This window comes from Ammospiza caudacuta, chromosome 2, assembly GCF_027887145.1.
Source record: "Ammospiza caudacuta isolate bAmmCau1 chromosome 2, bAmmCau1.pri, whole genome shotgun sequence".
Classification (NCBI taxonomy): domain Eukaryota; kingdom Metazoa; phylum Chordata; class Aves; order Passeriformes; family Passerellidae; genus Ammospiza; species Ammospiza caudacuta.
Window position 1 is genome coordinate 942196 of NC_080594.1, and position 16039 is coordinate 958234.

Below are 16039 nucleotides of genomic sequence, written 5' to 3' on the forward strand. Positions count from 1 at the left end.
AAACTTGGGGTTTGTGTCCCCAGGTGCCACTGCTTTTGCCCCTCACAAACATTTTTTTCCAAATTCCTAATGGGGACACCCATGCCATTAAAACAAAAACACCAAGCATTTGTCAGTCATTCCCTTTGTTTCCAAAACTAGATCAGTTGGGGAAGCTGATCTGGAAAGTGCACAGATTTACAAAGGAGATAAAATGTTGGCTATTATGGCAGCCTGAGCCAGGAATACAGTAAATATCAGTGTCCTTGGATTTGCACCAGGGTGGATGAGCCCTTCTGCTCCCTGTTACTGACTGGGAATGTGTTTGTTGTCTGGCAGCAGGGAAGGAGGAGGACAGCCACGAGACCGGGGAGCAGCAGAGTCACAGAGCACACACGGAACACCAGGAGAGCACTGGGCAAAGGGACAGCTCTGCAGGACAGCCCTGCCCGGAGGGGCACCAGGGAGGAGGAAGGACCAGACCAGGTAGGACATCACTGGGGAGCTCAGGGGTGTTTTGCAGTTTAGTGACAAGTGTGACAGGTGCCACGTGCCCTCCCCAGCGAGCCCCTGCTCTGAACCAGCTGTAATTTGGTTCAAATCAGCTCAGCAGAACGTGAGGTGCTGCAGTCCAAGGGGAGATTGCTTCTGTGTGTCAGGGGATGATCTACTCCCCAGGAAGGAGGGGAGAGGGCCTTTGTGCCCCAGCCTGATCTGCTGGAGATTAAATTGGGTTATTAAGGATGCATGTGCTCCACGAGAACACAGGCAGTCTTGTAGAGGGTGTTTTATACTGGTCTATTCTCACAAAAACAGCACAAACCCAAAATCTTTCTACACTGTGCAAGAGAGAGGGGTGTGTAATAATGAGATCTGTGTGGACCACGGGCCAAATACAATTCTAAGCACTACAAAAAGTTTCTGTCTCATGACTGCAGAACACTTCAGACCTAGTGGATGCAGTTTTTATCTTCTCCTCCTAGAACAGCAACGAGGGGTTGTAAGTCCTGTGGGGAGCAGTGCATGGAGCTGGTCTCCAAATCCCACTTTTCTGTTTTAAGCACCTTATGTTCAAAGAGGGATGAGATTCCTGGGGTAATTTACATCTTTTATAAACAAGCTTAGTCCCAATTTCCATATGTTAGTGAATGACAGCACCCACTTAATCATCTCTATTCTTTTCTGTAAGGAGCTAATAACACACTCATCCAAATTTTGAGGCAATAATGCTCGAACACTGCCAGCACTGAGAGGTTTGTGTGGGGAAAAACGCCTCCAGCCCTGCACATTAAGCCAGACTTTGGAGCTGGTGCCAATACACATCCAAAATACTGTAATTTTACCCTGTAAATTTTAGGTGAATCAGGAAGGATGGCACAGGAGAAAAGGAATGGTTTTGTTGCAGCAGGGGCCTTTACTCAAGGATGGGAAAAGCACAGCTCCCAAGAAGTAAAATAATAATTAAACCCCCCTGAATTTGGTGAAAAAGCTGAATCCTGCCAAGATCTTAGTCTTTGCAATTACAGTGTCTCAAGTGGAGAAAAACTTATCCTACCAGGAAAATTCCTGCTTTCAGAGAGACTGTTGTCTCTAAACTGCAATAGGAGAGTCACCATTAAAACCCAAAGGCTGAGTGAGAGGACCCAGCCCAGAGGGTTTTGGCATCACCTGTCTGTGTACAAACCTTCTTCCACACTTTATACAAATGATTAGAACCCTCGCCAGCAGCCTTGGTACAGGGAAAAACAAACAGAGTGCTTCATTAAAAATGAAAAGAGAAGCTGTCTGGAGAGCTGTGTGGGAGCAATTACAGTTAAATTCTCCATTAACCCATCAGCAATCACCACCCCGAGCTGAGCCAGCGCGCAGAGCAAGGGCCAGCAGCCTCGGGAGCTGCTGTCACCTGGGCTGGGGCTGGGGACACCCGCAGCTGCCACCCCCAGGGCAGCCCGTATCGCTGGCTGAGGGCTGGGAAAGGGAAAGAGAGCAAATCCAGTCCCAGAAACCCGGAGAATTCCCAGCAACTCCTCTTTGTTGAGGTTGTTACTCGAGCACCTTCTTTCCTGTCTCCCTCATGTCACATTTATCTCTGCACTGCTAGGTAAATTTATCTATCTCTAGGTATGAATTTACCATCCACTGTTGCAGTGGCAAGAATTGAAAACGAGGTGCACTGAGGATGATTCTTTCCAATAGACAATATTGCCTGCCCCACATTCCTCTCCCATACCTGGAAATGCACTGCACAATAAAAACCCAATCTTAGAGCAGCTCTGCTTTAACTCCGACTCAAACCGCTTGAGAATGGCGGGGATTTTTACCCCAGTCACAGGAGGTTCAACTGAGGAACCAAGCCCTTGTCAAATGAACTTTAGGCCGTGTTTTTACCTTTTCTGTGCCTTCCTCCTTGAGGCTGATGATGTCCAGGTCGAAGTCCTTCCTGAGCCCGTCGGTTTTGTTGAAGGTGATGCGCCCGGTGAGGCCCTCCCACCGTGCCTGGGGACACAAACACAGCCTGCCTGTGGCACCCAGCAGGAGCCACTCTGAGCCCACCACAGGGGCTGTTGATAATAACAACTGTCATTCAAATACACCACGGCGTCAGATCACTTCCAATCTGGGGGCTTTCAAGCATATATGGCTTTGCTACTCTGACAAAACCCCTTTTTTTTGTTGTTTAGTTTCTTTCTGATATGTTTTGCATTTTGCAACCAGGCACAAGTCTGTGACAGTTTACATAGATTGATTTACATATGTGTGGTACTGATAAAAAAATGCAGACTGACCAAAGAGAGAGGGAGAATCATATGTGCCCAAAGCCAGCACCGCACAAGAATTCACTACAGTTTCAGTCTCCTGTATCTTGTGAGCCTCCCACCAAGCCTGTTTGCCTTGAAATGAGATCTCCCTCCCTCCCAGCCCGTTTTGTCCCCAGAGCTGGTGCTTATCCATAAAACAAAGTGATGGGTTTAAAAGTGCAGCCAATCTCGATAATCTATTTTTGGGAGGCCCCCCCATTAGATTAAATTTGTCAGAGATACAAGGAGAGCTGACGATAAATGATGGCATTGTTCCTTCGTGTGTGTCAGCCATATAATTTTAAATTACAAGCTTTTCCACCACACATCGTTCCTTGCCTCATTTAATTTATTGGAGACAGAGGACAGAAGTAAAGCTGCATTAAAAATCACACTTACAGACTGGTGTCCCCCCTCCCTGCTTAATCTGAATTCTAGCCCTGAATCTGCAGGATTTAATCTTGGATGCTGGGGAGTTCTCACCATATGCCTCAGGCAAATCTGGTGCATGTGGAATTTGTGGAAACAAAATACACACTTGGATACACACTTAAGTAACATAAGAATGGAAAAGCATCAGTGCAACAAATTTGCTGTGAGATTTTCCATCTTAATGACTTGGGAGCATACACAAGTCTCTGCTGTAAACAGTGAAACACTTGCAGGGTTATTTATTACTTATTAATTATAATATATAATCAAGATAGCACGTGGATGAATATGGACACATGGATGAATTTCAATCTCTAACATCCCTTTTTCCAGCCTGTCTTTTTATTCCTCTGATGTGCCCCCATCTCTTTTTCATAAAGTTGCAACATTTTATAAAATCTGCTCTTTGGAGATCAGTTTCTCAGGAGGTTCAGGGAGTGTTTCTCAGAAATGGTAAATGATGATGGGATTTTAAAATCCTAATGGTGAGGAACACGCTTCAGACACCATCTGAATTCTGAATTTAATTTCTGAATTTTATTTTATTGCTTTTAAACCAAAACAGAGAAAGCATCATGCTAATTAACAAACTGAAATGGAGCAGAACTTACTGAAAAGCCAGGAGCTGCATCTGTGTGTATCACAGGGATGGGATTTCATGCTTTGACACACAGGATTTATAGCCATTTTTATGTTCCTGGTGACACATTGAGTGTTACAGGACATAATAAAAGCTGCGTTGGAGCCTGATCAGGTAATTGATCAAAGAGCATCACTGTGAGCAGCTGCTCAGACCCTTTCTTACTGAGCCTCGAGAAGGGAGTGCACAGACAGGTTACAGACACAGCTTCAGAGGCTGGCAGGCACCTCCATGGCCAAAATACACCAAGCAGCCTAGTGAGAGCTGTGGAACTCCCTGCTGTCACTGTGGAACCCCTGCTTTCAGCTTTCACTGCTGGGAAGGATGAGCATTGTGGGGAAAGCACAGGCTGAGCTCTGGGGTTAAATATTCCAGTTACAATCCCTGTCAATAGATTGATGGGAAATTACAACGTCAGGAGAACAGAGCTGACTCAGCCTCCAAGGTCAAACACTCCAGAGGAGTTTTATCAATTCCCACCCATCACAGGTCTGTATCAATTTCCATTTCACCATCTTGGATCAATGCAGCAGCCTCCATTCCAGCCAGAGCCAATCAACAGTTCAATCCCAGAACTGATCAGTTCAGCTGCTTCCAGCCTTATCAGAGACTCATGGAATATCCTGAGGGAGAGGGACCCCCAGGGATCACCCAGCCCAGCCCCTGGCCTGCACAGACACCAAACAATCCCACCCTGTGCATCCCTGGGAGCAGTGTCCAAACTGACTCGAAAAATTCCCCAAACAGGCCTGATCCAGTTATTTTTGTAGAACACACCTGTATTTTTTATTGGCTCTCTCTTTTTCCCTTCTCTTGCTGTCTAAGTGTAACTTGAACATTTGGGAACTTTTCCCTAAAGGCAAGCAATCAGCTGGGTTTTTCCCTGGCTTTAATGGGAGTTTGGTCAGAAATCAGTCCCTGGACTGTTCCTTGAGAGAGGAGTACACTCAGAAGCTGGAGTGAAGTCTAGTTGGAGATAGGAATATTCTCCTGCCTGCTCTGTTTTGTCCTGGGGTTATTTTGACCCATGGTGTATATATTTAACTCTTGGGGTTATAGTCTCTTTATTATCCGAAGTTCCTAGGCAAAATGAACATCAGTTATTGATGCAATGTACATTGCTAATTAACCACAGGAGTGAAAGAACCAATATTCCCAATTTCTGATGAGGGCTTTGATGGTACCTGACACTTGAATGAAAAATTCAAAAACTTAGGAATACCTAAACCTACAATGCTCAGAACACGTCAGGTTTCTCTTATGTAACAAAACCTCCCAAAGCCATAAATAACAATATCTCTATAAAAATAAATAATAAATCAATAAATAATAACCAAAATGCTACTGACCAAGACCAGTTTAATTTCCTTTGGTTTTCTTTCCTTTGGGAAGAGAAAGCCCCTGCTTTCTTGGAATTGCAGAGAGAGCTGCCAGATTGAAGTGACAGTGATATTGCTTCTCCTTGGAGTGGAAATCGTGTGTGATGAGCCACACATCAACTTGTCAACCCTCACAATTAATCCTCTTATTACCAGAGATCCCCAGGATTATGGAATTCAGTGAGTTAGGGTATGGCTTGGCCATTATCCTGCTCCAAATCTGGCATAACTGATGGAATAAAGAGAATTTCAGCCCTCGCCAGCGCAGGGCTTTATCTGTGGAGATAAACTGAGAATTGTGGTGCTCCACAGCCTCTTTTCTTGGAAGAGGTCCAGGAAAAGTCCTGGCCTTTCCCTGAGCAGCACTGGAATGGAAATGCAGTGAGAGGCAGAAAGGGGCATTTTCCACGGCCAGAGGGATGGGATTGTAGTGGACTGTGAACAGGGAAAATTGTGAACTGTGTTTGTGCAAGCCTGGATATATTAAACATGTCCTGAAAAAATGTTCTGTGCAGCAAATATCAAAACATCCTCCATGCATTCAGATAAAGTCACTTTATAATGATTCTAGCTTGCTTTTTATAAACAAATCTATTGCCCAGGAAACATTTAATGAGCTGAAAACAGAATGGAAGAAAATATATGCAATCTTTTTGTCAAACAGCTTGTTTTGATTTTGGATATCACAGTGCCAGTACCCTGGCAGATAATTTTTTTATCAATTTTCATCAATTCAATATGTATTTATTCCCAGCATGCAATCCTGCGATTACTTTGCAATCTGGGCATAGATAATTCCATAAATAAGTGTTTTTCCACTTGAAATTTGATTTCAGAGTAAGAATGCCTATTGACATTGCCCTCAGCCTCATTGTCTTCTCGGGAAGCTGAGCTTTATTTCCTAATAAAGCACCATGGGATGCAGGTCAGGCAGTTGTTTTGTTTGCTCTCCTAATTAAGAGATTTCAGGTCAAAGCAGCAGCCACTAATAGGCTCAGAGCAGAAATGCACTTCATGGACTCGCAGTGAAGTTTATGAGAAATGAAAAAAAGAAAAAAGATTGTTTTAGTGAGAGTGAATCAAGTGTTACTATTAAATTATCTGGTGAGAGAAGCCCTACCAAACTAAACAGCTGTTTCAATTTGATGTAGCTGAATATTGTAGCACCAGAGCCCAGAGAAGAAATCCAGCCAGCACCCCCAGACTCTGTCACTGCTCAGGGCTAAAATGCAATAAAAAAGATGCAGCAGAAGAGATTTTATTTCATGGTTTGGAGCAAGATGTTGTCATCTTTTCCCAGTCATTGCACAAAGATTTCAGTGCTGCCCCACAGCCCCTGTCTCAGAGAGCAGGGGAGATTTCCTGGCTCTCGTGGCATCAGGCTCTTGTACTGCTCTCTCCTTCTGATCTGTTCCACTCTGCAGGAAAACACTCCCAGGAAAGCACTCTGACAGGCTGACTCTGGGAGTAATCAAAGACCATGAACAACAGAAATGTTCTGTTCTTACGAGATTCTTTGTGCTCCTGTGTTTGGAGCTGCTGCCAGTCAGAAACACAACAAACTGATGGATCCCTCTGCAGATGGATTGCTTTCCCTTCTGTCATAATTTCAATTTCTACTTTTACTGTATTGAGAAACCTCCAGTCCCCTCTCCTTCCAGTACTGAATGCAGATGGATGGCTCTCCCTCCTGGTCTCAGTGCTTGGCATGGATCTCCTCAGAAACACAGCAGGAGCTGAAATCTCTACAGGTCTCTTTTCAATCTCTGAGGTCTTTCTCTGTGATTCTGCCTGAGGCCATTTAACAGTCCCTCAGAATCCAACCTGCATCTCTGTCCTTCTCTCTGCTGTTGTTCTTTTCATTGTGGCTGGATTCGAACAAGGGGAGCTCACACTGGTTTTGATGATAATTGAAAAACAATCATAATCTAGGGCCTCATCTTGTGCTTTAGAGGGGACATGAGCAGAACTGGATCATTCAATCATAAACATATTTCATGTTTACCCCCATTTTTCCTTCAGAAAAGGCAGGATCATCCTTTCTGTTGTCTGCAGACAGACAACATCTCCTTTTCCCTCTGAGCAGGGTAAGGGGCACTCCCTGCAAATGCCTCCAGAAGGCTCCAAGATTGGAACATCCCCCAGCTGTGAATGGCACTGGGTCACTGAGAGACACAGCTTCTGACAAGGATTTACTTCTCATTAAAAACTCCTTAATGGGCTGCTGCAGAGCCTTGATCTCAGGCATTTCATAGAGCTGGCCCACAAAGCAAATGAGGTGACCTCAGTTCTTTTCACCACCAAAATAAAATGCAAAAACTCACCAGGGAGCCACTGAAGCACTTGTTAACTCCAGCATCTGCAGGAATCACTGCAGGCAAATTCTTTGTCTGAAACTGGTCTGTTTAGACTGGAGTACTGAATATTTGTCTATAGATCAGTCTGTAAAATGCCTTCACAGAATGTCAGCACCACATCAAAACACAGGACAATTAAATGCTGCCTATGTGGGCCCAGCTATCACTCTGCCTCCTTGACTTTGTTTTCTCCATACCTATTCACTGATTCCTAATTTTAAAGTTCCTCCATCCCTGCTGAACAAACCAGACCCTAACATGATCTGGGGTCCAAATGTATTTGCTATTTGTTTCACACGTGTTTTAGGCTTTACAGGAAACTCAATATGGTCTTGTTAAACCTTATCCTCTGCTTTTAACAGCCACCTTTTTTGGCTACATCAGCCCCAGGAAGATAAGACTCTCAGAGTGTTTAAATCGGTGTTTTACTGACCATGAGAGACTCTATTTGCAAGGCCATCAGTAATTAGCTCCCATATCTCACTCCATGCAAGAGGAGCTGCTTGTCCATGATAAATGAGAGCTGTGTCACTGTCCAGGCTTTGAATTGATCTGCTGGGGTACATCTGCTACTCTTGGGCAAAGTATTCCAGTTTAGGCTTCAGGAACCCTTAGTTTTATACTCAGCATCCCCCAAAATAAGGAGGCCATCACTGCAGGGGCATTCACTGATACAAAGTCTTTTGTTATCTTTCAATTTCATTATAATTATTCTTCAAACACGGGGACTGAGGTGGGGAAAAGGTAAAACATATGTGGGATGCTCCACCTAATTTCCAATTTTCATTTCCACACTTCCCTAAAGGAAAGATTTCCATTTGAAAATCAAAACAAAATTGGGTTTTTGAAACAGTGAAGACATTTCAACTAAAATGAGCATTTTTAGGACATCCCTGGATCAAGCTCAGTTATCTTGTAAGATAGAGCATTGCTTTTTCCTCTTTAGAAATACTGGCTGCAATGTTTTCTGGATATTGATCCCTGATCAAACAATCTGCGATACAATTGGAATTGCACAGCGAAGCAAGGACAGAGCTACAGACTCACTTTTCGTTCCATTTCCACAACAACTGTTGTGCTCGCCTCACATTTTAGAAATCATCAACAACATCCACGACAGACATTAAGTGAAGGAAGGCAGGGAAGGAGGGCTGTGCACTTGCCTCTTTGATGAGGTTCATGAAGCGGGGCCCGAAGCGCCAGGGCTTGTGGCGGTGGCACTGCAGGGAGCTGACGGTGATCTGGGCCGCCCGCTGCGAGGCCACGGCCACCATGTACACGGCGTCGTACATCAGCGCAGCCTCCGTCTGCACAACACAGCCCCGAGTGAGTTACTGCCTTTCCCCGCTGCTGCCAGCCCTGCCCGAGGCTCCTCGCAGGGAAAACCTCTCCTGGGCTCGCCTTGGAGCCCTGAGGAGCAGCCAAATCCAGTTCTCCGCGTTATTTTGGAGCGTTTTCAGCACTGGAGGGAAACCACGCCGGGGAGCTACAGGGAGAGGGAGGTCAGGGGTCCCAGGCAGGCTGGAGAGGGGCTCTAAGAAGTGCCAGGTGTATGAGCCACTCTTCTCATGGTACTTGTGGGATTGCTTCCTTCCCAACAGGACAGGCTGGCCCTGCTTTCCAGGGAAGCCAATCCCACTGATCACCTGGAACACATCCCCCTGCCCAGGTATCTGCTGCCCTCCAGGATCCTGGCTTTTGGCACAAATGTGTGCAATGGTGTCCTAGAGATTGTGGAAATGTCCTTTGGAGGTGTGGTTTTGGGGGATTAACTTGGACTCACACATCTAATTTCCCACTACAGCCTTGGGTCCTGGAATATTACCCCATATATTCAGATACCAAAATTACTGGGTGCTCTTTGTGCCCCAGTGTGTGTTTCTTTTGAGAGTGGGTTGGTGGGTTTAAAGGCACGGCCTCAAAGTGACATCACACGCTCTGTCCCACTTTGCCACCTCAGAAAAGTCTCACCCCCACCTGCACTGGGCTTCAGTGCTCTCACAGTGAGGTGGGAATGGCTGTGTCTCCCTAATGATGCTGCACAAATTACCTTCCAGGTAAACCTAATGAATAATTAAACGGGGCCTGAAGGAAAAAGGCAGCAATTCTGCAGATGAGAAACTGACTCCTTTATAGGAACTACAGAGCTGATCAGTTTTCTGTTTCTTTTCCATGCAATTCCTCTGGGAAATTAACACATTTGCTTCTTTGTTTGTTCCATTTACTTGACTAAATTACAACAGCATCAGTGGTCCCAGTATTGGAGGGTTTTGCTCAAGTGTATCTGAATTTAAGGACTAATCTTAAGATAGAGCAGAAGAGGAATTGGTCTTGATGTGCTTGTCAGAATCTGCCCAAAATAATGCTCCACAATGGGAGCAAATGGTGAGAAGAGAAAACATTGTGAGTGATGAGTCAAGCAGGAGGAGACAATGCCAGCTGCTCTCACTGTGAAGTGTCTCACAGCAGACAGTTGTTCCAAGCACACTCAGGGCATCAAGGGCTGACCCCAAATCCCACAAAATCAATGGAAATATTCCTATCAATGTCAGCAGAGCTCAGTTTTACACTGGACTGGGAGCTCAGGGTTGGATTTTACTGGCTCTGCCTGTGTCCCAGAGAGCCTGGGAGGAGATGCTTGGTGAGACAGCTCCTCCGTGCTTGCTCTGCTCCGTCTGGCAGTGCTGATGCTTTGCCCTGAGCCCATGGTGTCTGCAGCACTGCCAGGCCTGGCTGCTCAGCCCCGTCCTTGTGCCACTTGTCACTGGGCCCTGCTTCGTGCGGCAGTGGGGAGCTGTGCCACCTCCCTTGGCTTGTCACTTCTCCCCTCATCATGGCTCTGTTTAGGGCTGTGGGGTGCAACAGGTCACCTCATTTTCCAAACACCTCATCCTGACTTGTGTGCTTTTATGGCAGGAGAAAGAGGCTCAGAGCCAGTCCTGGAACTTGTTTTTCTCATTTCTGTGTGCTGCTTAAGCCACTGTAAAGAAAGGCAGAGATCTCATTAGACCAGCTGTGCCTCTGGGTGCAGCTTGGGCATCCAGCAGGACGTGAACTCAGAGCTCTCTTGCTTGTGCCCTGCTGAATTCCCACAAGCTGCTTTCAGGGCAAACAGCAGAGCATGAACTAGGAGGGATAAATCCTGAGTTAATAACGGGATGTACAGTCCTGATCTCCGTGCACTCTGCCGCCTGTCACAGCCTTACTGCCAAATGAAATGCAGCAGTGGTGCAGCTCTCCATCAACCTGGGCAATAATGGAACCTGCTGGGAATACTGAAATGATCCCAGCAAGGAGGGAGAGGTTCCCCTCAGTGCTCTGCCAGGGCATCAAGGACACTGAGATATGAAGATGCAAAGGAGAGCACGAGAGTCAGGGATGGCAAGGAGAGCAGAAGAGTGCTGAGAACTTTGCTTTTCCCAGTGCTGTATTTGGGGGATTTCTGTGTGGATTCCCATCAGGAATTCCCAGGGACAGCTTTCTCCCTGCTTTGGGTATGAGTGAGCATGGTGACCCAGCCCAAAGCAGCACCAGTGTGTGCAATGCCAGGGACAGCACACTTAATGCATTTCTCCTCAGGATGTTAAGACATTTCCAAATTTTCCCTGAAATCACCTGCAATAAAGTCTATTTCTTATCACTTCGAGCTCCACTCAGTCCATGAGACACATTATTTCATACTGCAAAGAGATGGCAACCCTTCACCCTGCCAAACTGATTGGAGTCATGCAGTCTCTGTAATTGTTCCTATTCTTTCCTTTCCTCCTTGGGGGAGTGCTGGGAGGAATCCTGATTCCCTGCCTTGATGATACCTCTCATCTGTCTTTAAATTACCTCTCAAAAGCCGGAGCTTCTGTAGCGATGGAAATGAGGAGAAAGGGCACTGCACCCATTTCAAAATGCTACTCCCTTCCCACGGTGTGGGATCTGCCCCTGCAGGTCACAAATCCTGCACCTGCTGGGGAAGTCCCATTTTCTGCTGCGTTTCCTGCTGCACAGTGCAGAAGGTGATGGGAGAAGCGGGGCAGGCAGCAATTCAGTTTTCACAGGGCTGAGATGAACGATGGCACCGTGCTGGGGCATTGTCCCTGGGCCACCCCTGGCAGCATTGGTGCTCACTTAGTGCCCCCTGGCAGTGTGACTGCTCCCTCGCTGTCCCTGTGCCACCCCTGGCAGTGTGGCTGCTCCCTCGCTGTCCCCATGCCACCCTGGCAGTGTGGCTGCTCCCTCGCTGTCCCTGTGCCACCCTGGCAGTGTGGCTGCTCCCTCGCTGTCCCCATGCCACCCCTGGCAGTGTGACTGCTCCCTCCCTGTCTCTGTGCCACCCTGGCAGTGTGACTGCTCCCTCCCTGTCCCCATGCCACCCTGGCAGTGTGGCTGCTCCCTCCCTGTCCCTGTGCCACCCTGGCAGTGTGACTGCTCCCTCCCTGTCTCTGTGCCACCCCTGGCAGTGTGGCTGCTCCCTCCCTGTCCCTGTGCCACCCCTGGAAGCCTGGCTGCTCCCTCCCTGTCCCTGTGCCACCCCTGGCAGTGTGGCTGCTCCCTCCCTGTCCCTGTGCCACCCCTGGCAGTGTGGCTGCTCCCTCCCTGTCCCTGTGCCACCCCTGGCAGTGTGGCTGCTCCCTCCCTGTCCCCATGCCACCCTGGCAGTGTGGCTGCTCCCTCCCTGTCCCTGTGCCACCCCTGGCAGTGTGGCTGCTCCCTCCCTGTCCCTGTGCCACCCCTGGCAGTGTGACTGCTCCCTCCCTGTCCCTGTGCCACCCCTGGCAGTGTGACTGCTCCCTCCCTGTCCCCGTGCCACCCTGGCAGTGTGGCTGCTCCCTCCCTGTCTCTGTGCCACCCCTGGCAGTGTGACTGCTCCCTCCCTGTCTCTGTGCCACCCCTGGCAGTGTGGCTGCTCCCTCCCTGTCTCTGTGCCACCCCTGGCAGTGTGGCTGCTCCCTCCCTGTCCCCATGCCACCCTGGCAGCCTGGCTGCTCCCTCGCTGTCCCTGTGCCACCCTGGCAGTGTGGCTGCTCCCTCCCTGTCCCCATGCCACCCCTGGCAGTGTGGCTGCTCCCTCGCTGTCCCCATGCCACCCTGGCAGCCTGGCTGCTCCCTCCCTGTCCCCATGCCACCCCTGGCAGTGTGGCTGCTCCCTCCCTGTCCCCATGCCACCCCTGGCAGCCTGGCTGCTCCCTCCCTGTCCCTGTGCCACCCCTGGCAGTGTGGCTGCTCCCTCGCTGTCCCCGTGCCCCCTGGCAGTGTGGCTGCTCCCTCGCTGTCCCCGTGCCCCCTGGCTCACTCACAGTCATGGTGCCATCACGCAGCCCCGAGTCAGGCTTGGGTGGTGCCTGCAGCCTCTCCATGGACCACTTGTCCACCACGGCCGACACGTGCGGGTTGTCGATGTTGAGCAGCCGAAAGCCCGTCATGTTCACCCCGCTGTACCTGTAGGGCTCCAGGTCCAGGGCAAACAGGTCCTAAAGCCCCAGCAGGAACGCAAACAGAACCATTTCTAAAGGAAATCGTGGGGCTTTCCCCCTGTGCCCGCCCCGACTCCTGTGTGAAACCTGACTGAGCCAAAGCTGTGTGAGTGAGGCGGGTGACACCACACAGCTGCTTTTGGGAGAGAAAAGATCAATTCCCCACTGCAGAACTGCTTTGCAAGCAACCTGCACATGTGAATTTATAGCAGTGCTGCAGCTCTGACAGGCTGACATGAGGAATTGGCTGGCCAGCGTCAAGCTGCTTTCTAAGCTGAGGGGAGGAAAATTCCGAGAGACGCGGTGAGGGCTGTGCTTTGGCTGCTTGTGAATCCCAGTTTCCCCTGCCGTGCCTCTCCAGGCACCTCTGCCAGGCTGTGGCATGGATAGGCTCCATGTGCTCCACATGGCATTTACAGGGCAGCTGGGGTGGCTGAACCATGCGGGACCCTCCCAAGCTGTGTTCCTGCCATCAAAGAAAACTTTTGTTACAAAATTTCCTCAGTGCTTTATCTGTTTGTGGTTCTGTGGTTTTGTAAGCAAATGAAACAATTAAACAGTGATGAACCAGCAGTGCCCACAGTGCAAAGCCATTCACTCTTTATTTTGTTCACTGCGGTCCATCTGTACTGATGGTTTCTTGTTAATCAGCATACTGTAATTATTTTTCACTGTGTTAAAGGGTTGGCCAGTCCCAGAAATGGGGCCAAACAGCTTTCTTAAGAAATTGTGGCTCCTGACATTCCTAAGGAGTGTTAGCACCCATTCTCCAGGGCTTTCCTTGACTAATGGCAACAAAGATCTCCTAGAAAAAGGGGAGAATTTAGCTGTCTTTTCTGAAACCGAGGAAATTCCCTCCCAGATGTTTATAGTGTTCCTTACCAGTGTGGTGAAAAAGTAGTGGTAGTATTCTGTCATCATTCCCATGGAGAGGATCTGTGGAAGAGATGGAAAGGTGAAGGTACTTGACTCTGAAAGCTCCCAGTGTGCTGCACTGCCTTTAAAAGCAAGGGTTAAACACATCACAGGTCATGAGTGCTTGATTGCAATAAACCCCACATTTTTCTTTAGGAGCCAAAAATATCCTGTTGTATTTAAATGATGTTTTTATCACCTCTGCTCAGGAAAGAGAATAACGATTGCAAAACTTCCAGGACAAGAAAAATTACTAGACATAACGAGATGCTGATTTTAAAAATCCTTTAGTCTGCAGTCTGGGAGTGCTAAAAATGAATTTATTAGCAGACAACACGGTTGGTAGGAGAAGTAATTAGGGGCAGGTTTTTGTATTCTGCTGCCAGGTGAGACAAGGACACTGCTGAGGGCTCAGGAGTAAAGCAGGAAAACAGAAAGAAGGAAGTTTCTCTAAGTGCCTGTGGTTCCACTGGGGAGTGTGGGTCAGCAGGAGGGTGAAAAAACAGCTGGGATGGGAGAAACTTGGGAAGAAACAGCCTCCCTGCAGCCTTCCTCCACTTGTCTGGGAGAATTCCGCCCTCTCTGGCATCTTGTGAGGAGGAGGAGGAATTATAAACTGGGAAAGTTCATGGCGACGACAGCAACACAGGCCAAGGTTAACTCCTGCTCAGTCCTGATCACAGCAATGCAAGGATCTGTTACTAGTACCCTTTTAGGACAGTTTTGGAGTGCCTGAAGAGCTGTTTGAAAGGCAGGGGGAAATAGAGGCTTTGTCTACAGCAATTCTTCAGATTAAAAAAAAAAAAAAAAAGAAAGAAAAAGGAAGGGAGTAAGAAAGCCCTGAAGTTTCTGAGCTGCAGCAGATAATAAAACCAGCTCAGTGTTAATCACAGACAACTGATCCGTTTCCAGCCACTAAAAGTCAAGCCAGAAGGCAACTATTTCACTGAAATGCTCCACTGGATTTACACACCAAAATTGCCTTTTTTATTTCTGATTTTATTAATCCTCTTCTATTCTGTTTCTTGGAGCTCCTTTATTACCTGTAGAAGAAGCTGGAGGCTGCTGCTCCTGCCCTGTTTATGCACAGATAACAATGCAGGGCTGCATCCAGGGGAACTTTTGTGTGCTGTGCTTCCCAGCTGACCTGGCTGGACTCAGTCCCCCTCCCTGGAGCCACTGGATTTCTGTGGCTTTGCAAAGGAGGTGCCAAATTTATGGGATTTTTATGATGCAGATCTCCTCTGAGCTGGAACTGCGCTGAAAGAGCCCAGTGGGAAGTCATTGCAGAAGTCATGCTACGGGTTTGTTCTTTAAAGCACAACCACCCCAAAACAAGGCAGAAAAAATGCCAAACAAGCAAGCAAAGCCTCCAAACCCCAGGACAAACAGAAACAAAGCCCCTGAGGAGAACAGCCTCAACTGGTTGTCCTCCCCTCTCTCAGTCATTGAGGATGAGAATTAGCTAAAAGCTATTTAGCACTTTGACATGTGCATTAGATACTAAGTAGGGGCTTTTTATTCCAGGATCAGACAGATTTTGCAATAATAATTCATGTTTAAGGGTACTATGGCTGCTAATCAAAATTCACACCAAAGGACGATTTAATGCTCTGATGCAGGGAAACAGGGGGTGGAATCAAGTCAAGGCAAAAGCAAGAGGAATGCTGAGACTCATGCTGGACATCCCAGAGCATCAGTAAGTGCCACGCCTCCATTCCCTGGGTGCTCCTGGCAGTGTAAACAGGAGTGCCCAGGGCTCTCCTGCTGAGTGTTTGCAGCACAGCAGACACAGGACAGCAGCTCCCAGCAGCTCCCAGGAGCAGGACAGTGAAAGCTGCTTGGAGCAAGGATGGATTTCAGGCTGGGACACCCCTGAGGCACCTGGCAAAGCTTCCCACAGGGCAGCTGGCCTGAGAGAGAGAGGGGAAGGCAACACCTCTGTCTGTGTGCCTGCCCACAGGAAACTGGGATGAGGTTTCATTGCTCATCGCTATTTAAATAACTTTGCATGTAATTATGTAAATAATTATGCAAATAATTATACAAATGTCCTATTTAAATAATAATAGCT

The 16039-nt window shown here is 48.0% G+C and overlaps 1 protein-coding gene across 1 annotated transcript in view; it reads right to left on the bottom strand.

The window, feature by feature from the left end:
- The window catches only part of LOC131554951 (glutamate receptor ionotropic, kainate 1), a 102355-nt gene that overhangs the window by 29298 nt on the left and 57018 nt on the right, over window positions 1–16039 (bottom strand). The window contains exons 5-8 of the mRNA XM_058800583.1: window positions 13933–13986; window positions 12874–13047; window positions 8749–8892; window positions 2368–2475 (exon numbers count right to left, since the gene is read on the bottom strand). Coding sequence (XP_058656566.1) covers window positions 2368–2475; window positions 8749–8892; window positions 12874–13047; window positions 13933–13986 — 480 coding nt within the window. The remainder of the gene's footprint in view (window positions 1–2367; window positions 2476–8748; window positions 8893–12873; window positions 13048–13932; window positions 13987–16039) is intronic.